This window comes from Helianthus annuus, chromosome 13 (assembly GCF_002127325.2).
Source record: "Helianthus annuus cultivar XRQ/B chromosome 13, HanXRQr2.0-SUNRISE, whole genome shotgun sequence".
NCBI lineage: Eukaryota > Viridiplantae > Streptophyta > Magnoliopsida > Asterales > Asteraceae > Helianthus > Helianthus annuus.
In genome coordinates this window covers 70741139-70761497 of record NC_035445.2, presented here as the reverse complement: position 1 = coordinate 70761497, position 20359 = coordinate 70741139, and the positions used below count along the sequence as shown (strand labels likewise).

Sequence of the window (20359 nt, the reverse complement as noted above, 5' to 3'; positions counted from 1 at the left end):
TTTTCCTCGTAATAATCTGAGGGAATTCATTCTATGTTTATTATTGCTAAGACCAAACATGTTATCATGTGAATTCATATTCAAATTCCAACTAACGAACACACCTTATAGTTAAGGGTTTGATGATGTATAGTAGTAGACAGTTTTCTTCAATAATTTGGCGACAGCTTGAACACATTTGCCTTGGAAACAAGTTGTTACCACCTTATATGTGATGATGGTAACAATTTGAGTAAAGATATAATAGAATAAAAATCAGATTTCAGCATTCTTAAATTTTAACAAGCCAAAAGCTTACAATAAAACCATTTTGGATGCATGTTTCTCTACTCACACACATCCTCCTTTACTCTTATGTTATGTGGGGTAAGATCGTGAAAGACTTGACTGAGGCTGATGTGGCATCATGATCACTGATGAACACCATAACTAGTAATGCATTTTCAAAAATCACAATTTATTTGTTGACATGAATGCATCCTACGTGGATCAGTCAACAGAAAACCTGACGTGGCACAATCCTATTTGTTGATGATACGTAACACGTCAACCTCAAAAGTCTGCTTACATCGCCGGAGTAGCAATTAAAACGACCGCCGCAATCAACCGGCGAGCCGTATCTCCGCCCAATCGGAGCATCGAAGCGTACAAAAAAATCCGAATAATGGCGGTGCGTGCGACGGTGTCTCGGTTTCCACTGGATCCGGACACACAGGAATGTTCAGGTTTACCATGGGGAGTGACGGTAACACCGTTCGCATCGAAGGACGAGAACGGTAACTCGCCGTTGTACGGATCGGGTGGAGAATCAATCCCTAGGTGTGAGAATTGTTGGGGGTACTACAACACATACTGTGATCAAGAGCAATGGGCCTGGACTTGCTCCCTTTGTGGAACCCTAAATGGCCTCTCGTCTGAAACAATTTCTCGTTATTCTAGTTCCGATTCTCCACCGGAGATTATGTCTTCTTACATCGACCTCGAATTGCCTAGTAATTTTCACTCTCTCATTATTCGTTGTGAAATTAATTGATGCATTGTGCTATTTAGTTAGGGCACAGAACTAGATTTAAGTATTCCTGTTAAGAAATAAACCTGATGAGCTTCAAATTATGTTTTAGAGAAGTGAAGACTTGCAAATGTGGGGGGGGGGGGGGGGGGATATTCCACGGTCCTCCCAACCGCCGAGGTGATCCCACCTCGCAGACCGCCACCCAGCAAGCCTGAGTCTGGGGGTAAATCCGCTACCGTAGGGACATTGAGAACGAGCAAGACTCGAACCCGCCACCTCCGGGTTAGAATGCGGGCTGGTGGCCATTGGGCTGACACCCAATGGTTAAAGACTTGCAAATGTGGACTAATACATGAATTGATACATGTTTTCCTGCTTCTGTTGTCATTTGAAGCTGTTTATAGATTCATGTAGGCATTTGTATAACAAGAATGGGGATTGAAGGAGACCAGAAGAACATTTAGAGAGGAATTAGACTATATTCATACTTTTTCAACCATGCATACTAAAATGTGTTGTGGCAAATTTATAGGCTTACAATTGAAAGAAATAAACTACATGAACCTAGCGATTACGGATTGCGAACCCAGTATGCAAAATAATGGAATAAAGGTCCTAAATCCTAATAACTGACAACTATGTTAATTGAAAGAATTGCATGGAAATTGAAGCAATAGAAACCCATGTTCTTTTGACGTTCTTGATTGATGGTTGTTAGATTTTTATAATATAGGTTTCAGTATTTGTGCTTATAACACTCGGCTCTTTCTGTGTTGTAGTTGAAGGTTCTGAAGAGGAGGATATGCAAGCGCGGCCTGTTTATGTTGCTGCTATTGACTTGGCATGTAAGATTATGCTGTTTATATGAATTGTTTATCAACTGTACATGTTTCAACCCATGATGTAGTGGTTCAAGACTCTTTTGATGTATTGTTATATTCAACTTCAATACAGTCTTACTCATACACCACATTCCTATATGTACATCTTTTTTTGCTTTAAATTCTTTGAGGTGAACTTCTATGTGTACTTAAGGAATGTTTATTTATCTTTTCCAGCTTCAGAAGAGTTCTTAGAACTTACAAAAAGTGCCTTGTTAGCTGCTTTGGAAGGTTGGTAACTCTGTTATTACTATGTACACTTTATATTGGATACATTCTCCATTGTGTCTTGAATGCTAAAATAGGTTTACATGATAGCTCTTGCACCCGGGTCTCTTTTCGGGCTTGCTACATTCAGCCACAAGTTAGGTTTATACGATGTGCAAGGACCTATTCCTGTCGTGAAAAATGTTTTTCTACCTGCGGATCCCGATGGAACCCTATCAGTTGAACTTGAAGATGCCATGCCCTTGTTTTCTTTTTTGGCCCCAGTAAGTTCATTGACGAAATTACTCATGTCTTCATGTCATCAGAGATGACATTTTCAACCCATTTGCTTTTATACGGTTGATTAGGGACTTGTTTTTATCCCTGCAAGTCAAAGGAAAAAAAAATCTATCTAAAATTTGGAACGGGTGGAATGGGCCAAAAGTTGCCCAAAGTATATAATGTGTACAACGTCCTAGATTGCTTTGTTCAAAATATTAGATTATTATTTTAATAGTACATCTTCTGTAATCACAATTTATTAATTTTCTACAACTTGTGTATATTGTTGCATATACTGCACCTGGCAAAACGGGCCGGTCAGGTCGGGTGGCGGGTCAAAAGGGGTTCGGGTCAAAACGGGTCAATTAAAAAAGGGTTGTTTTGGTTCGGGTCTGAAGTACTCTGAACGGGTTTCGGGTCGGTTTAATTTTTTTTTTTGTGAATAAGGAAAATTGTAACACTTAGGCCGGCAATCCTGACCCAAAAGATAACTTAAATCCTGACCTGACAAGACCCAAAACCCGTTTTGACCTGCCACCCGACCCGACCCGCCCGTTTTGCCAGGTGTAGAGATACCCAAAGGAACCCGAAAGTCAGATGAGATTTACCCAAATCTACCCATTAATGGTAGCACGGGTTGTCATTTCCGGCCCTACATATACATATCTTTTATGCATGGTTTTAAAGGATCCATTTGCAAACTATTAGTGATATCTTCTATGCCCATTATCTTTGCTACAGGTAGAAACTTGCAAGGATCGAATAGCATCTGCACTCGAAACCTTAAGACCGACATCATCATGGGAAGGTACAGGTGGCGGAGAAGGATTGGACGGAATTTTTCTCGGAGGACGCGGTTTCGGGCCGGCAATGGAATCACTTATTTCATACCTTGGATCTGAACATGGCAGCACTTTCGCATTAGGTTTTGTTATGCTTTACTACTTGTATGACTAGGGCTGCAAACGAACCGAACGTTCAGCGAACAGTTCATGAACCATTCGGCGGGAAGTTTGTTTGTGTTCGTTTGTTTAATAAATGAACGAACAAGAACAAGAAATTTCGTTCGTTTTGTTAAATGAAGGAACATGAACAGAGGTTGCGTTCGTGAAGATTCGGTAACGTGTTCGTTTATGTTTGATAGTTCATTAGCGTTTTTAATTTTTATATTTTATTTATTTAAATACTTCTAAATTCCAACAAATAAAATATTTAATAAGTATCAGTGTTTTATATATTTTGTTCATGAACGCTTGTTTGTGTTTGTATGTTTTCATTTATGTTCATGAATATTAGTTTGTGTTCATGAACGTTTGTTACGTAAAATTAACAAACGGACACGAACAAAAAATCAGTGTTCATGAAAAGTTCATGAACACATATATTTCCTTAACAAACGAACACGAACAAGGTCTTGTTAGTGTTCATTCGGTTCGTTGCAGCCCTATGCATGACCAATCAATATTATGAAAGAAATTACAATTCTACCTCTTCTAAATTAAAACAATTTGCAGCCAGAATCTTTGCTTTTTTATCCGGACCTCCTGATTACGGACCGGGACAGCTGGACACAAGAAGATACGGTGAACAATACGCTAGTAGAGGAGAGGATGCTGAGCTGGCGTTACTACCTGAACAAACACCGTTTTATAAAGATTTGGTACGAATCTAAACGCTGATTACAAACTTGTGTTCCTCAAGTGATATATATTAGAGATATCAATCAAATCATATGGATTCATGTATATTTTACAGGCTGCGGTCGCTGTTCAAGCAGGTGTTTGCATAGACATACTTGCGGTTACAAATGAGTACACTGATTTGGCATCATTGAAGTTTCTTAGTATTGATAGTGGAGGCTCGTTGTTTCTGTACCCTAATACTGATGACTCAACACTTCCTCAGGACATGTAAGTAATGGATTCATAATCATTAATCACCTTCAAATTGGACATTCAAACAACCCAAGGTTTATATTAAAAAATCACTTATTTTGTAGGTATCGAATGCTAAGTCGCCCATATGCGTTCAACTGTGTGATGCGGTTGCGGACATCTACTGAATTCAAAACCGGAAATTCTGTAAGTCGATGTTCATTCTATTACATATCCATTTTATAATTCTGCTTTGACAATGCTTCTAATTTACGTATTTTATGTACCCGCAGTATGGCCATTTCTTCCCTGATCCACAATATGAAAATGTTCAGCACGTTATTTGTTGCGACTCGTATGCTACATATGCTTATGACTTTGCTTTTGCAAATAATTATGGGTTTTCCAGGTGAGTTTTGATGTTTTATATTCCATGCTCTGTGATGTTATTGCATATATTTTCTGAAAATTAAAATCTTGATTTGTTGGATCATTTAACTTGCAGACACACTTCTGAGCTACCTATGTTACAATTGGCTTTCCAGTATACTGTAGTTGTTCCCCCCGAGGAAAGTCCAACTCCGGGTTCAAACCTGACGAGTAGGTATGCGTTTTTGTGACATATTTTTCTATATTTTTACCTGCAAAATTGCAAAGAATAAGTCGGTGAATTAAATTCTGGAGTAAAATGCCATTTTCGTCCCTGAGGTTTGGCCAGTTGTGCGACTTTCGTCCAAAGGTTTGTTTTTTCGCATCTGCATTCAAAAGGTTTGAAATCTTGCCATTTTCATCCGGCTCGTTAACTCCATCCATTTTCCTCCGTTAAGTTAGGGGTATTTTTCGTCCTTTTTATTTAGTAACTGTATTTTTAATACCTGTACATTATGCTAAATGCTTGTACATAAAGTGAAAAAGACCGAATTGCCCTTCAAGTTGACAAAAAGAACGAATATACCCCTGACTTAACGAAGAAAAACGGATGGATTTAACGAGCCAGATGAAAATGGCAAGATTTCAAACCTTTGGATCTAGATGCGAAAAAACAAACCTTTGGACGAAAGTCACAAAACTGGCCAAACCTCAGGGACGAAAATGGCATTTTACTCTAAATTCTGTTACATTTTCACTGAAAATTACAGTACGCCTTTGAGTACCTTTCTGTTTCACACATACGTGTCTATGCAGATCAAAATATACCATCAAAAGGCGACTCAGAATAAGAACGATACAATTTGGAGTTGCACATAACTTCAATGACTTATATGATAGTGTGGATCATGAAGTTATTCTCTCAGTACTTGTTCACAAGGTAAGGTTCTTTTGCAACCTTCAACATAATTTGTTAGAATCGGCAAAGTGGGCAGGTCAAAACAGGTCCAGGTTAATACGGGCTGATTTTAACAACCAAATTTTTGCTTAAATTTTCTTCGACCCATTAGGTATAAGCCATAATCCAGATACATTCATAAGTAGGGCTGCAAACGAACCGAACTTTCAGCAAACAGTTCATGAACCGTTCGGTGGGAAGTTCGTTTGCGTTCGTTCGTTTCATAAATGAACGAACACAAACAAGAAATTTTGTTCGTTTAGTTAAATGAACATACATGAATAGAGGCCGTGTTCGTTCATTTATTTTTGTTAACGTTCTGTAACGTGTTCGTTTGTATTCATTTGTGTGTTGGGGTTATAATTTTTAGTTATATATGTTCGTTTGTGGGTGGATCCTTTTAATGTCTGTGATGCCGATTTTATTCGAAATTTATTATGTATTCTTTTTGTGTTAATTAACGTTTGTGTTCGTATGTGTTCATGAGCGTTCGTTTGTTTTTGTTTCTGTTCGCGTGTGTTCATTTGTGTTCATGAACGCTCATTTGTCTTCATGTGCATTCATGAACATTCGTTTATGTTTGGTACCTAAAATTAACAAACGAACACAAACATAAAATCTCGTTCGGTAAGTGTTCATGAACTGTTGGTGAACACATGTATTTCGTTAACAAACGAACAAGGAACAAGGCCTTGTTCGTGTTCGTATGCAGCGCTGATAAATCATAAGTATACAGGTCAATATTACTAATTTTGGATGTGAAAGCTGGCATGTTTGTGATTGTCTAGCTGACTACTGTGCACTCTTTTCACAGGTGATCCTAGCCTCGCTGAGTGAAGGAGTTAGAGAAGGCAGGATGTTACTACACGATTGGCTTGTAATCCTAACAGCTCAATATAACGACGCATGTAAAAATGCACCCGCTGAGTTTGGAAACTCAAACGGCACGCTTATTGATGTCACATTTTCTCAGTGTCCACAATTACAAACGTTGCCGCGGTTGATATTTGCTTTGCTTAGAAATCCTCTTTTACGGTTTCATGAAGAAGGGATTCACCCTGATTATCGGATTTACCTTCAATGCTTGTTCAGGTACGTTGTGGTAAATTAGGTTTACATTCATAGTTATATAATTATTGAGTTGAACAATTGATTATTATTTACAAAACCGTGAGTTTGTATTAAAAAAATTAAGAGTAAAATGCCATTTTCGTTCCTGAGGATTGGCCAGTTTTGCGAAATTCGTCCAAAGGTTTGTTTTTTCGCATCTGGATCCAAAAGGTTTAAAATTTTGTCATTTTCATCCGGCTTGTTAACTCCATCCGTTTTTCTCCTTTAAGACATGGGTATTTCCGTCTTTTTTGTTAACTTAAAGGGCAATTCGGTCTTTTTAAGGGGTATTTGGTCTTTTTACATAAAGCGAAAAAGACCGAATTGCCCTTTAAGTTAGCAAAAAAGACAGAAATACCCCTGACTTAACGGAGAAAAACGGATGGAGTTAACGAGTCGGATGAAAATGACAAGATTTCAAACCTTTTGGATCCAGATGCGAAAAAACAAACTTTTGGAGGGAAGTCGCAAAACTGGCCAAACCTTGGGACGAAAATGGCATTTTACTCAAATAATTAAAATCATAAAGATAGTTCATACATAACTGCATATTTAAAATTTAAAAATGAAAAATAAATAATTAAACAAAAAGGTCAAATGGCTGGTTCAAAACTGAGCCATACCAATTATAAACCGACCTACTTGTTTCAATTTGTTCGGTTTCAACGGTTATGTAACACCCCTTGTAACAAAATATCCAGAATTATGTTAATTACTTAACATATGGTGATTATATAATGATCTTTTAGTAATATAAATAAATAAATGCAGTGGGCTGGAACCAAGTTCTCTTCACCGGGCGATATATCCTCTGCTGACATCATACGCAACTCCCGACAAATTGGCGTACCCTCGTCATTCATTGAGCCGGGCTGCACTAATGACAAGTGAAAGTCCTATATTTTTCCTTGATGCATTCACAACTCTGATTGTATATTACTCCTCTACAGCGGACCCTGCGCTTCCTTATCCTCCGCCACATGACTGTAAGTCGTTTCTTAAAAAAAACGAGTAAAATGCCAATTTCGTCCCTGAGGTTTGGCCAGTTTTGCGACTTTCGTCCAATGGTTTGGTTTTCCGCATCTGGATCCAACAGGTTTGAAATCTTGCCACTTTCATCCGGCTCGTTAACTCCACCCATTTTTCTAGTTAAGTCAGGGGAATTTACTTCTTTTTTGTTAACTTAAAAGGGTATTTCCGTCTTTTTGAATACTTGTACATTATGCTAAATGCCTGTACATAAAGTGAAAAAGACCGAATTACCCTTTAAGTTGACAAAAAAGAAGAAAATACCCCTGACTTAACAGAGAATAATGGATGGAGTTAACGAGCCGGATAAAAATGGCAAGATTTCAAACCTTTTGGATCCAGGTGCGAAAAAACAAACCTTTGGACGAAAGTCGCAAAACTAGCCAAACCTCAGGGACGAGACGAAAATGGCATTTTACTTTAAAAAAATAACTTTTTTTAACCATGAGAACCCGTTATCGGAAAACTCACAAGACCCTACCAAAACCTATTGAAGGTTGAACTTATTATTTTGGTTCCTAAATAAGTTGTGTTTTTTTAAGGTTTGTTGAGAACAACAATAAACAAAGTGAAACAAGAAAGAAGCATGACTCCTAGACTGATGTTTATAAAAGGCGGCGAAGAAGATGCATCAGTGTTTGAGAGTTATCTAATTGAAGAACAGGATGTTGATGGAAGTGGGTTTCCAAATGTTATGGGGTTTGTTTCTTTTCTTGAGGAGATCAATCAGAGTGTTCTAGAATACATGAAATAGAAGAAAACATGTACATATTGCATACCAAAGCCTTACAAGGAACAAGAGTCGGGTACTTTTTTTTTTTCAGACAGATTATCAAAATTATACACATTGTTTTGGAAGGTGGTTATTTCAGTTTATTGGTGGGAGAAGATTTTGAACAATAATATTAGTTTATTGGTATTTTGTGATTTATATTTAACTTCTTACAAATTAATAATTGTTTTGATGTTTCTTTGCTCTATATAAAGTAAGAAATTTATGTTTAATATTGTAAAAGATACGGCATTTTTTAATAAGTTTTAGTACTATTTCAAACATATTAATTAATTACTTAAAGTTAACTGGCAGTGTTCAACCTGCGCGTTGCCGTGAGGGTGCAACGAGAATTTGATCGGTATCAGTTTGGTTTGTTATGGTACCGGCACCTGCTACCTGTGATCCAGGGCGAGGCAGACTGATTTTAAACAAAATGTTAATGGAAACGTAGATGCCATGTTAAAGATAATATTTTAGTCGGTATTAGTTCGGTTTGTTACGACACTGGTACGGTATAGGTGCTCGGTATAGCAACACCGTAAGAGAAAACAAAAGAAAAAGTCGTGCTATGTCCAAAAAGATATTTGAAAGTGTTTTCTTACATCAATCGAAAACTATAAAAACGAATATCAGTAATGGTTCCGATAGTATCGATACCGGTACTGATGTTCGTTCGGAATTGACATCGGTAATAATAAAAAAAATTCCACCGACGGATTTAATAGGGTGTATAATGTATTAAATCTTATAAGCCGTTTACCTTTTTCGTTATTTGAGTAATGTATTATGACGTTCAATAAAATTTTGAATATACCAATGCGACGTGTTTATTTTTACCCATGATTCGATATATTTTTTATTTGAATGAACATCACTACCGATGTTGTGTTTAGTTTTATGGTTTTCTTAATATGGTTATGGTGATACAAAATTCATTAAGTTTTTTTTTATATAAAGAGTTAAATGTCCGGATAGTCCCTGTGGTTTGGTCTTTTTTCCTTTAGTCTCTAACTTTCTAAAATTACCTCTATAGTCCTTAACTTTTCAATTTTCGTTCCCGGATAGTCCCTGGCGCGGATGAAGTTAGTTTTTTCAGTTAAGTAGGGGGTGAAATGACTAAAATGCCCATAATAATTAATAAAAAAAACCTAAGCCTTTTACCCACCCCACCTCCACTTTCCCCACTTCTGATCTACACGACCAAATCACCATCACCACCTTCACACCTTCAGACCTCCACTTCGGCACCTGCTCCGACACTGCCGCCACCACCGCCTTCATTCCTGCCACCACGACCACCATCACGACCTTCACACCTCCACACCACCACCCCCAAATCCCAACCGCCACCACCACATTCACACCTCCATCCCGGAACCTGCTCCGACACTGTCGCCACCGTCGTCGTCTCTACCATCACGACCAAACCCTTCAAAGCAACAAGAAAATTTGCATTTGCAGGTCAAAAAATGGCGAACAAATCTGTTGTTGTTATGTCGTCATCGGTCACGTCACCGGAGAAGCCTTCGAATCAATTGACGCTGACGTTTCCGACTCCGATTCATGGAGTTTTTTTTTTCCAAAGTAGTGTTGATGGGAAAACTATATACCACAATGGTGTTTCTTAAAAACTATTTACCAAAATAGTGTTCTTTGTTTATTTTGTATTTGTCTTTACCTTTTTAATCAACATATTAAACCTTTTCTATATTTCTATTTAATTATTCAAGTATCCATTTTTTATTCTTTAGTTGTTTATATTTTTTAAATCAATCCAATATTTTTTTATTTATCCAATTTTTCTGATTAACTATTTATACTTTTTAGCAATAATTCTTTTTTTTTTCGATCAACATTACCTCTTTAAATGAATCGAACAATCAATAACGTTCATGGAAACCTGTTTTTTTTTTTTTTTTTCATTCAATTACATTCGTAAAATGAATTTTGTAACGTTTGTGTAATCTTCTGGTAGTTCATAGGTAAAAAAAAAAGAGTTTTATAATGTGTGTAGTCTTCTGTTCTTACATAAATAAAGAATGGAACAACATACACAAAATAAAAATTGTTTCCAAACCTTGATAATTTACCAGTTTCGTTAAATCTTTCACCTTTTATTTTTTATGTTTTTCGATGTGTCTCAACATTTAGTGGATATTCATTGTTCACTGGATATCATTATTTCATGGAGACGACTCAGTCTCATCTTCCTATACTAATAAATGAAAATTTTTTACCCATGGCATTATAGCCTAGTGGTATCTTGGTGGTGGGATAAGACTTATGACCATTAGGTCATGGGTTCGATTCTCACATAGGGGGTTTTCCCAGATTTATTGGGTTTCCTCCTGAATTGGTGTATAGGCACTATTGCCTAGTGGAGATGGATATGATCGGGTGGTTCTGCTGGTGGCACGATGATACTCCAGTGGTCCGTCAGTGATCCAAATTTGCCGTTCAAAAAAAAAAAATAAATGAAATTTTTTTTGTACATGTGTCACTCTCTGGTGCCTCCTCACTTTTTAATAATTTTTATTTATTAGTATAGGATAATATTAATTTTCTTTATACACAAAATATAATATAATATATAATATGATATAATATTAATTAATATATCTATTCATAAAAGTATAAAACTGAGACGTACCATGATATTTTTAAAATTTTCAAATTTCAAAAGTATATGTTGAATATATATACAATTGTAGATAGAAGTAAATCTGTTTGTATAAAAACCTTTTTAAAAGTAATGGAAATATCAAGGGTTGAATACGACACTTTATAAAGTGATTTTTTATGGAAGGGGTATGACAAGTAAGAGAGGGGGTACGTTTAGCCTACCTCATTTTTTAAACGTTCATAACTTTTTTATATGACATAACTAGGTTAGAACCCCGTGTATTACACGGGTTGAATAAATGTAATTTTATATATTAAATAATAAAAACTTATATCTTTATGAACCTTGTATATTGTACGGGTTAAATAAATGTCATTTTATATATCAAATAATAAAAAAGTTATATCTTTAAAAACCATGTGTATTACACAGGTTAAATAAATGTAATTTTGTATACTAAATACTAAAAACGTCGTATCTTTAAAAAAACTCGTGTATAATCGGGTTGAGTAAATCTACCAAATAATAAAAAATTACATCTTTAAAAACCACGTATATTACACGTGTTGAATAGATATAAAAAGAGTTATATCTTTAAAAATCATGTGTATTACACAGATTAAATAAATGTATTTTTGTATATTAAATACTAAAAACGTCGTATCTTTAAAAAACCCGTGTATAGTCGGGTTGAAAAATCTACCAAATAATAAAAAAAATTATATCCTAAATAAATGTAATTTTGTATATTAAATACTAAAAACGTCGTATCTTTAAAAAAACTCGTGTATAGTCGGGTTGAAAAATCTACCAAATAATAAACAAAAAATTATATCCTTAAAAACCTCGCGTTTTACTCGAGTTGAATTAACATAATTTTATATACCAAATAATAAAAAAATATGTTTTTAAAAAATTAGGATAACATTTAATACTAATTTATTATTTATATATTTAATATAAGATAAGTAGATAAGAGAGGTATTTGTTTTAAAAATATATTAAATTAACAATTTAGATTTGAGGATAATATTTTATTAAAGTATGATAAGATTTAATATTAATTTATTTAGATAAATATAAATTTGAGGATACCTTCAATGAATGACACGTGTACAAAAATTGGTTTCTTTTATTATCGTAGTTAGATTTTTCATAAAAATTTCACCATAAACCGAGCGTTTTTTTATTTTTAATTTGAGTATCATATTGCTATATAAAATATAACAACTAATAAAATACACAAAAATGTGTTGTATTTCTATGTTGTATAACATTTTTTTTTGTGTTAGATTTTCGTACTACATTTGTGTGCTAAAATTTTTGTGTTGGATTTTTTGTCTTAAAATTTTTTTGTTAAATTATTTGTGCTAGATTTTTGTTGTATTTTTTTAGAAAACAAAAGAGGTGCTACATGCCATCTTCACACTCCTACTTATAAGGACCAAAATATTATAGTACCAAAATATCATTTATTACTACTTATAAAGAGTGTCACATGTCATCATCACAACTACTACTTAGGCAAACCCACTTTTTAGTGGTTCCTTCCCCTGTCAAAATGTTTCCATCTTAAAAATTGGTCAAACTTATTAATAACATTAAGTTTTAAACATTAAACTTAATTTCAATCATATTAAGCAACTTATCCTCATGATGAACAAAGACGTTATTTAATATTATAAAATTTTAATTTGAATATTTAAATGTCGACTACTAATTAAAGAGGTTGTTGTAGACACTCAAAATGTAGTTTAAAAAACTTTAGTCCTATTTTGTTAAACGTATGTTTTATTTGTAGTATGATTTTTTAATATGTAATATTTTTTATACTATGATGATATTCATATCAAAGTATTTATTATATCATTAATATACATAGTAGAATTTAATTACAATTCATTTACCATAACCTCATAACTTATAATTATTTTTAAACATACTTACAATTTTATGATCATTGTTTTTTTATTTTTTTAGTGTTACTCCTTTTCAGTCATATAGGATTGTAGTATATTAAGAGAGAAGTGAAAACGTAGAAAATTATTTTGAATAACTGAAAATATAATTGTTCTTTTGTTTTACTATTTTATCTAATAAGCCATTTCATCAATAAAGATTATATACAACTTTATGATTTACATTTTTTCATCACTCAACCCGTGTAATATACGGGTTTGTAAGCTAGTTACATAATAACCAAGTATAAAGAGTTAGGAAAAATGAAAGACATAAAAAATTGGGTTAATTGAAAAAATATTAATAATTAAAGAATAAAAAAATAGATACTTGATTAATCTAATAGAAATATAAAAAAAGGTTTAATATGTTGGTTAGAAAAGAAAAGAAAACAAATACGAAATAAAAAGAACACTATTTTGGTAAATAGTTTTTAAGAAACACCATTTTGGTAAATAATTTTTCCACCAACACTAGTTTGGAAAAAAAACTCCGATTCATGGTAATTAGGTTTTCGCGATTTTGTTACTTATTGCTGTACTCTAATGTTTTCGGTGTGTATGTTTTGAAATTTCAAGTTAAATATGAGATTATTTTTGTTCAAACAGGAAGTGAAAAATGCATGTGAAATATGAGATTTTATTACTTGTAATATGATATTTCCGGTGTGTGTATTTTGAAATTTAAAGTTAAATATGAGATTATTGTGGTAGTGGTGATGATGGCTAAGGTTGGTTGTGGCAGTGTTGATGATGGCAACGGTTCTGGCGGGGGGTGGTTGTGGTAGTGATGATAGTGGTGGTGGCTGAGTGTTGATGGCGACGGTAGAGGTGGAGGTGGTGGAGGTGAGGTGAACGAGAGAGAGAGAGAAAGAAAAGGGTGGGATAGGTAAAAAATGGGACCACATGCTTTCAATATTAGATAACTAATAATATTTTTAAATAGATATTTTTATTAGTAACAAGGGTATTTTAGTAATTTTACACCCAGTTAACTGAAAAAACTAACCTCCATCTGCGCCAGGGACTATCCGGGAACGAAAATTGAAAAGCATCTGCGCCAGGGACTATCCGGCAACATGCTTATTTATAGTACTGGGACCGTATTCGTTTTTATGGTTTTTCTCGACGTGACGGTATAAAGTGACCAAAAAAAGTTATACTGGTAGTACAGTATTTTAGTACCATATGATATAGTGAGTAACACTGACTGAACCAATGCCCCGCCCGACATCGATACCAATATTTGTTTCTAGAGTTCTCGATCAATGTAAAACAAATGCCGATAACCTTTTAGGCGTATCTCTATTGGTTGTTATACCAAATAGAGGTATCGTACCGATACTTTAACCAACTGAGTGGATACCAACCGAAAGCCCGCCGTGGAGTGCGTAAATCCAACTAGTTATTAACAAAGTATATTAGCCCATGATGAGTGTAGTAAGATCTATATGAAAAATCAAGTCTTATCCACAAATGAAATCTTATGAATTCTAGACCACAAAAACCTATGTTATTTAAGACTTCAAATCAACCAACCAACAAGATTTTCTTGCTACAACTTTCTAGCATAAGAAACCAACACAAACTAGCATTTAACACATACCATGAAAAAGACAGGTTCAATTGTAGACCACAAACACAAACAATGTTCGAAAAACCACACAAACCAACTCAATAAAGATCACCTTCTTTATGAGTATGAATCACACAATCCGAAGTCGGGTACGAAACACAAGTCAGCACATACCCTTCTTTCATCTGGTTATCGTCAAGAAACGAACCATCGGACTGGTCAACCGAACCACTAACAATCTTTCCAGCACATGTGGAACACGCACCCGCCCTGCAAGAGTACGGGAGCTCAACCCCTGCACTCTCAGCCGAGTCAAGAATGTAGCAATCATCAGGCGCCTCAAACTCGTTCTCTTCACCTCCTGGTCCGATGAGCTTAACCTTGTATGTAGCCATGGCTGTTGTTTTGAAAAATTGGCTTGATTTCAACCCGAATGTTTTTGAGATGGTTTTTACTGATGGAAGTGAGGTTCTATGGTTTAGAAAAGCGGTAGGGGTAGAACGCGTATAGGTTTGAGGTGCGATTGGGAGCGCGCATTGCGTAGGAAGTCCAATCGACGACATGGTTACCGAAATCTGTAAACAATCAAATAGAAGATGATTAGTTGTGTTCAGAAAACATAATAATCACTCTTCAAATTATAGTTAAGAGTAAATTACGATTTTACCCCCTGTGATTGTTTCATTTTAATCCTATCAGCCCAAACTGTCACCGTCTTTTTTTCTAACCCTTTTTGGCCCCATCACTAACCTCATCCATTTACTTGATTAAAAACTAGTCATGTGCATCTCAGACGAGGGGCATTTATGTCAATTCACCTCTTAAATAAAAAAAAAAAAAAAACTGACCTTCTTCTTCAATTGAGCACCCCAAACCCTAACGAAGCAATTCGCCCTTCGTCACCACAGTGAGGGGCACACGACTAGTTTTTAACCAAGTAAATAGATGGGCTTAGTGATGTGGCCAAAAGGGTCAGATTTAAAAAAAGACGTTGAGGGCTCAGATGTCAAAAGATTCCCATACAGGGTGCGATCAATACGAGGTAAATACACAACCAATTTTAAATTTTAAGTAGAAAATAAAATCATTTAAAAGAATTACCCTACCCCACATTGGGTTAGAGACAGAGAAGATCATGAAAGGGGAAAAAAAACAGATCTTCAAGAAATTAGGTCTTGAAAAAGACAGTTCATACAACAAAAAACTATGTATCCAGATTGTTCAAACTGGTTTTTACTTTTTTATATAAATTAATCATCAAATATTTAAAATTTTAGACAGATAAGGTAGCTGATGCTAGCTAGGGCTAGGGTTTAAGATAAGCAATTCACAAGAAAACAAACGAATTCATTCAACCACAATTGTATAGATCAACAACTCAAACAATCAAATAAATTAAATAATCGCAAAAGGATAGATGCAAAGTAGATGAAATAATTAACGAAGTAGCATAATCAAGGGGAGGGGGGAAACTGAAAGTGAAAAAACTTACAGAAGATTTGAGGGAGGGAGGGATGAAGCGGAGGAATCAATGAAATGAATTTTAGGGTTTTACGCAAAAGGTGATCCCTTTATATTAGACAGCAGTGTGTGTTGTTTGGACTTAAACGGGAATGTGCTAGAAGAAGCTATTAGCTATGTGCTAGAAGAAGCTATGTGCTATAAAATAAAAAAAATAAAAACAATGGGTGGGTTGGTTCTAATTGTAAAGTCTTTGGAGTTAAGGGTGTAGGGAGTGGTTAAACAGGTGAAAGTGGCAAACTTTAAAATGGACCAATAAGAGAGTGCCACGTCAGAGAGGAGAAAAAGTTTAAAATTTGCTGAAAAGTGTTGGCAATGGTTTAGACAGTTGAAAGTGGCAAACTTTTTTTTTTGTTTTTAAAAATTATGTGTTAAATAAAAACAATAAAGCATCAAATTAATTAAAAAAAACAATTACATTAAATGTTGATTTATATAATAAAAAGTATAATTTTTTTAATGATTAAACGGCAATAATGCCGTTACACACACACACACACCAAGGTTGTCCTCTTCCCTTTGTCGATCGGTGACTACATACCGACTTTCATGTTTGCCGCGCGGTAAAAAAGGGAGGGCGGCGGTGTTCCCACACGACATTCTCCTTTGCCGATGGGTTTGCCGCCCCACTCCCTTCACCCTAAAAGCGAAGAGGTCCAAGACTTGAACGGTTCAATTTCACGAATAAATTATTACGAATTAAAAGTTTTATTAAATAAATTGGGTTGAAATGACAATTTTACATAGACTCTTAAAAAGTTAATATTATAAGTATTTACCATTAAAAAACAAAAAAAAAAAACAATCCAAATCCGCCCCCAACCCCTTCAAAAGATGCGGGTCTAAAAGATGCGGTACTAGACCTGCATCTTTTGACAGTTTAAGCAAAAACTACATTTTCACAATATATTCAAGAGATGCACTTCTAGTACTGAATCTCTTGATGTTTAAGTTAAAAAATATATATTTTTCTTATTTGGTTCAATTTCCAAAAAAATATTAAAAATTCCCATCATAAACAAATTATCTAAAAATGAAAATAAAATACACAAAAACTAAATTAAATTAAAACCAATATAAAATAACCCAAGAATATAAATTACAAAGATTTCAAAGTAAGAAATTTACAGAAGTTTTAAAGTATCATAAAGACATATAATCTAAAGATGAAAGTGATATATAATAATTTTTCGAAACTATGTCTTCATATTCTCGCAACCCAAAGCTGCCTCCTCAGTTGATTCTACTCCTTCTGGTTTGCCCTTACCTAAAACACAAATTGGACCCAAGTTGGCCCAAAATAAAATACCTTTGTGTAGCAGTTAAGATTTGGTGAGTGGTTGGCCAATTTCAGTTTATCTCCTTGAGGCATTCGTAGTCGCAACTCATATGGCGCCACCACCCCCCATAAAGTCCTATGGCGCCCCGAAACACCACTCAGTCTGGCGTTGTGAGAGGGGTTATGTGGTCAACTGCGATATCTATAACAGGAAGAAGGGGGGTTATTGTTTTTGTTTCTCTCACACACATAGATATACATACATGTTATATAACCCCCTCCCCCGTACCACTACACACTCAAGTTATATAACCCCATTCTCTTACAAATTTTACCATTTGTCACATAACTCCCCTTATGGGGCTTGACCACTACACATGGCCTTAACAGTAAGCATGAAACACATACTGCAAGCAAGAAAGCTACTATGAGATTCTAAATGCTTACCATATAGGATACTATCAATAATTATCTTGTACATTATCTTGTACAAACGTATGAATAGTGCTTTTCATATTATAATAATGTATACAATTCTTTTAATACTTTTATTATTGAGTAAATTGTTAAAATGGTCTCTGAGGTTTGGTCACTTTTACCACTTTAGTGCAAAACTCAAATATTTTGAATTTGGGTCTCTGTGATTTCAATTTTGTTGCCATTTTCATCAAAAATCAAAAGGTAGTCAGATTTTTCAGTTAACATCCAGTTTTTTATCTTTTTCCTCCATTTTAATGAAGAGCAAAATGGTTAGATTTTTTTTTTCTAATTTGTTATAATAAAACGTTAAAAGACCATTTTGTCCTTCATTAAAAGCAAAGAAAAAAACAAAAAGTTGAATGTTAACTAAAAAATCTAAGCATATTTTGATTTTGGATGAAAATGACAACAAAATTAAAATGACCTAGATTTAAAAAGTTTGAGTTTTGAACTAAAGTTGGAAAAGTGATCAAACCTCATGAACTATTCTGACAGTTTCCTCTTTATTATTTTATTTTATTTTAATATTTTAAGAATAATACAAACGTATGAATAGTGCTTTTCATATTATAATAATGTATATATTTCTTTTAATACTTTCATTACTGAGTAAATTGTCAAAAAGGTTCATGCAGGTTTGATCACTTTTACCACTTTAGTACAAAACTCAAACCTTTTGAATCTGGGTCTTTGTGGTTTCAGTTTTGTTGCTATTTTCATCCAAAATCAAAATCTAGTCAGATTTTTCAGTTAAAATCCAGTTTTTTTGTCTTTTTCCTCCATTTTAATGAAGAACAAAATGGTTAGATTTTTTTGATTTGTTATAATAAAACGTTAAAAGACCATTTTGCCCTTTATTAAAAGGGAGGAAAAGGACAAAAAAAACTAGATGTTAACTAAAAAATCTAACCAGATTTTGATTTTGGATGAAAATGGTAACAAAAGAAACCACAGGACCCAGATTTAAAATGTTTGAGTTTTAGACTAAAGTGGCAAAAGTGACCAAACCTCATCAACCATTTTGGCAATTTACTCTTTATTATTTTAATATTATAATACTAATTAATTTTCATACATTTTCAGAATTATCTTAACTTTAATGATTTTTTTTTTTAGTATCACGGGTTGAGATAAACTTGGTGTCAACCGGCACCGAACCAGTACTGGTATCAAAAATACCGATACGGTGCTGTTCGGTATCGGTACATGAAGGTAAAAATTGGCACGAGAGTTGTACAGAAAACGCCAAAAATCAGTATCGAACTAATGAATAGTGCTTGGCCCATTAAAAAATTGCCACGTGGCAACTTCTTTTTTTATTGTTTTTTTATTTATACTATATAACTTTTCTCCAATAACTTGTGCTTGTTTACTTAAAAAAAACTAAATACGTAACTCCGTTTAATTTTTTCAGACGTTTTGTTGCAAATTTTGTCAAAAATAGAGTTGCATTGCATTGCATTGGGTGGGAGTTTGCTACAAAGTACATTTTCCCTACAAAATGTAAAAGTCATAAAACACCATAATGTCAACCATAAAACACAATCAAAACCCACAAATAACAAAGTGAAGAATACTAGAACGCCATATTGTGGTTTTTGTGTTGTGTTTTGGATGATAAAACTTTGATTACCGAATGACTAACATTAGTGTGTTTTATGCTGATTATCATGTTGTGTTTTATATTCATAGTTCTACGATGGTGCGTTTGAAGTTTTATGGACTAATAGGGTTTGGATATTGTGTTTTAGTGATCTTCACTCTGTTATTTGGGGTGGTTTTGAGTGTGTTTTATGGTTGAAATTGTGGTGTTTTATAACTTTGTAGACTTTGTATAAAAAATAGACTTTGTAGCCGAACCTCACACATATCATATCATATCATATCATATCATATCATATCATATCATATCATATCATATCATATCATATCATATCATATCATATTATATTGTTATTTGTTGGTTTAGACACATACTCAATCACACGCTTAACACACGTATGTATTATAGTAACCATTGGATGTCAGCCCAATGGCCACCAGCACGCATTCTAACCCGGAGGTGGCGGGTTCGAGTCTTGCTCGTTCCCAATGCCCCTACGGTAGCGGATTTACCCCCAGACTCAGGCTTGCTGGGTGGCGGTCTGCGAGGTGGGATCACCTCGGCGGTTGGGAGGACCGTGGAATTACCCCCCCCCCCACGTATGTATTATAGTGTATTGAGGTTCAAAGAGATAAAATAAAGACTTGCAGAAAGACTATAAAGACTTGCAGAAAGACTGTTTACTTTATTCTACAAAGAATGAACGTGGAAACATGCAAATATAATCTTCCTATACTAATAAGCAAAAATCCTTTTTGGACACGTCATTCTCTGGTAATTTTCACCCTTATTTTTTTTATTTATCTCTTTTATATTAAATAA

General features: G+C 34.5%; 3 protein-coding genes across 4 annotated transcripts; 2 read left to right on the top strand and 1 right to left on the bottom strand.

Annotated features, from left to right (window-relative positions):
- Nucleotides 1–456: 456 nt before the first annotated feature.
- On the top strand, nt 457–8653 carry LOC110898117 (protein transport protein Sec24-like At3g07100). The gene is made up of 14 exons (XM_022144868.2): nt 457–992; nt 1792–1857; nt 2071–2124; nt 2212–2384; nt 3124–3307; nt 3897–4042; nt 4138–4292; nt 4382–4463; nt 4550–4665; nt 4762–4860; nt 5442–5565; nt 6398–6675; nt 7465–7679; nt 8265–8653. Exons 1-14 carry the CDS (start codon nt 665–667, stop codon nt 8474–8476), a joined length of 2232 nt encoding a protein of 743 aa, XP_022000560.1. The 5' UTR covers nt 457–664; the 3' UTR covers nt 8477–8653.
- Nucleotides 8654–9618: 965 nt separating this feature from the next.
- On the top strand, nt 9619–10125 carry LOC118485775 (proline-rich receptor-like protein kinase PERK2). The gene has a single exon (XM_035982222.1). It carries the CDS (start codon nt 9619–9621, stop codon nt 10123–10125), a length of 507 nt encoding a protein of 168 aa, XP_035838115.1.
- Nucleotides 10126–14565: 4440 nt separating this feature from the next.
- Nucleotides 14566–16305, bottom strand: LOC110898116 (ferredoxin, root R-B2). 2 transcript variants are annotated; one of them, XM_035981971.1, is made up of 3 exons: nt 16147–16267; nt 15503–15576; nt 14566–15229 (listed from the first exon to the last, which is right to left on the bottom strand). In XM_035981971.1, the coding sequence occupies exon 3, from the start codon at nt 15215–15217 to the stop codon at nt 14753–14755; it is 465 nt and encodes a 154-aa protein (XP_035837864.1). In that variant the 5' UTR covers nt 15218–15229; nt 15503–15576; nt 16147–16267; the 3' UTR covers nt 14566–14752. The 2 variants fall into 2 exon arrangements, with proteins under 2 accessions (XP_035837864.1, XP_035837863.1); XM_035981970.1 differs by lacking the exon at nt 15503–15576 and having other exon boundaries at nt 16147–16305.
- Between the last annotated feature and the right edge of the window lie 4054 nt (nt 16306–20359).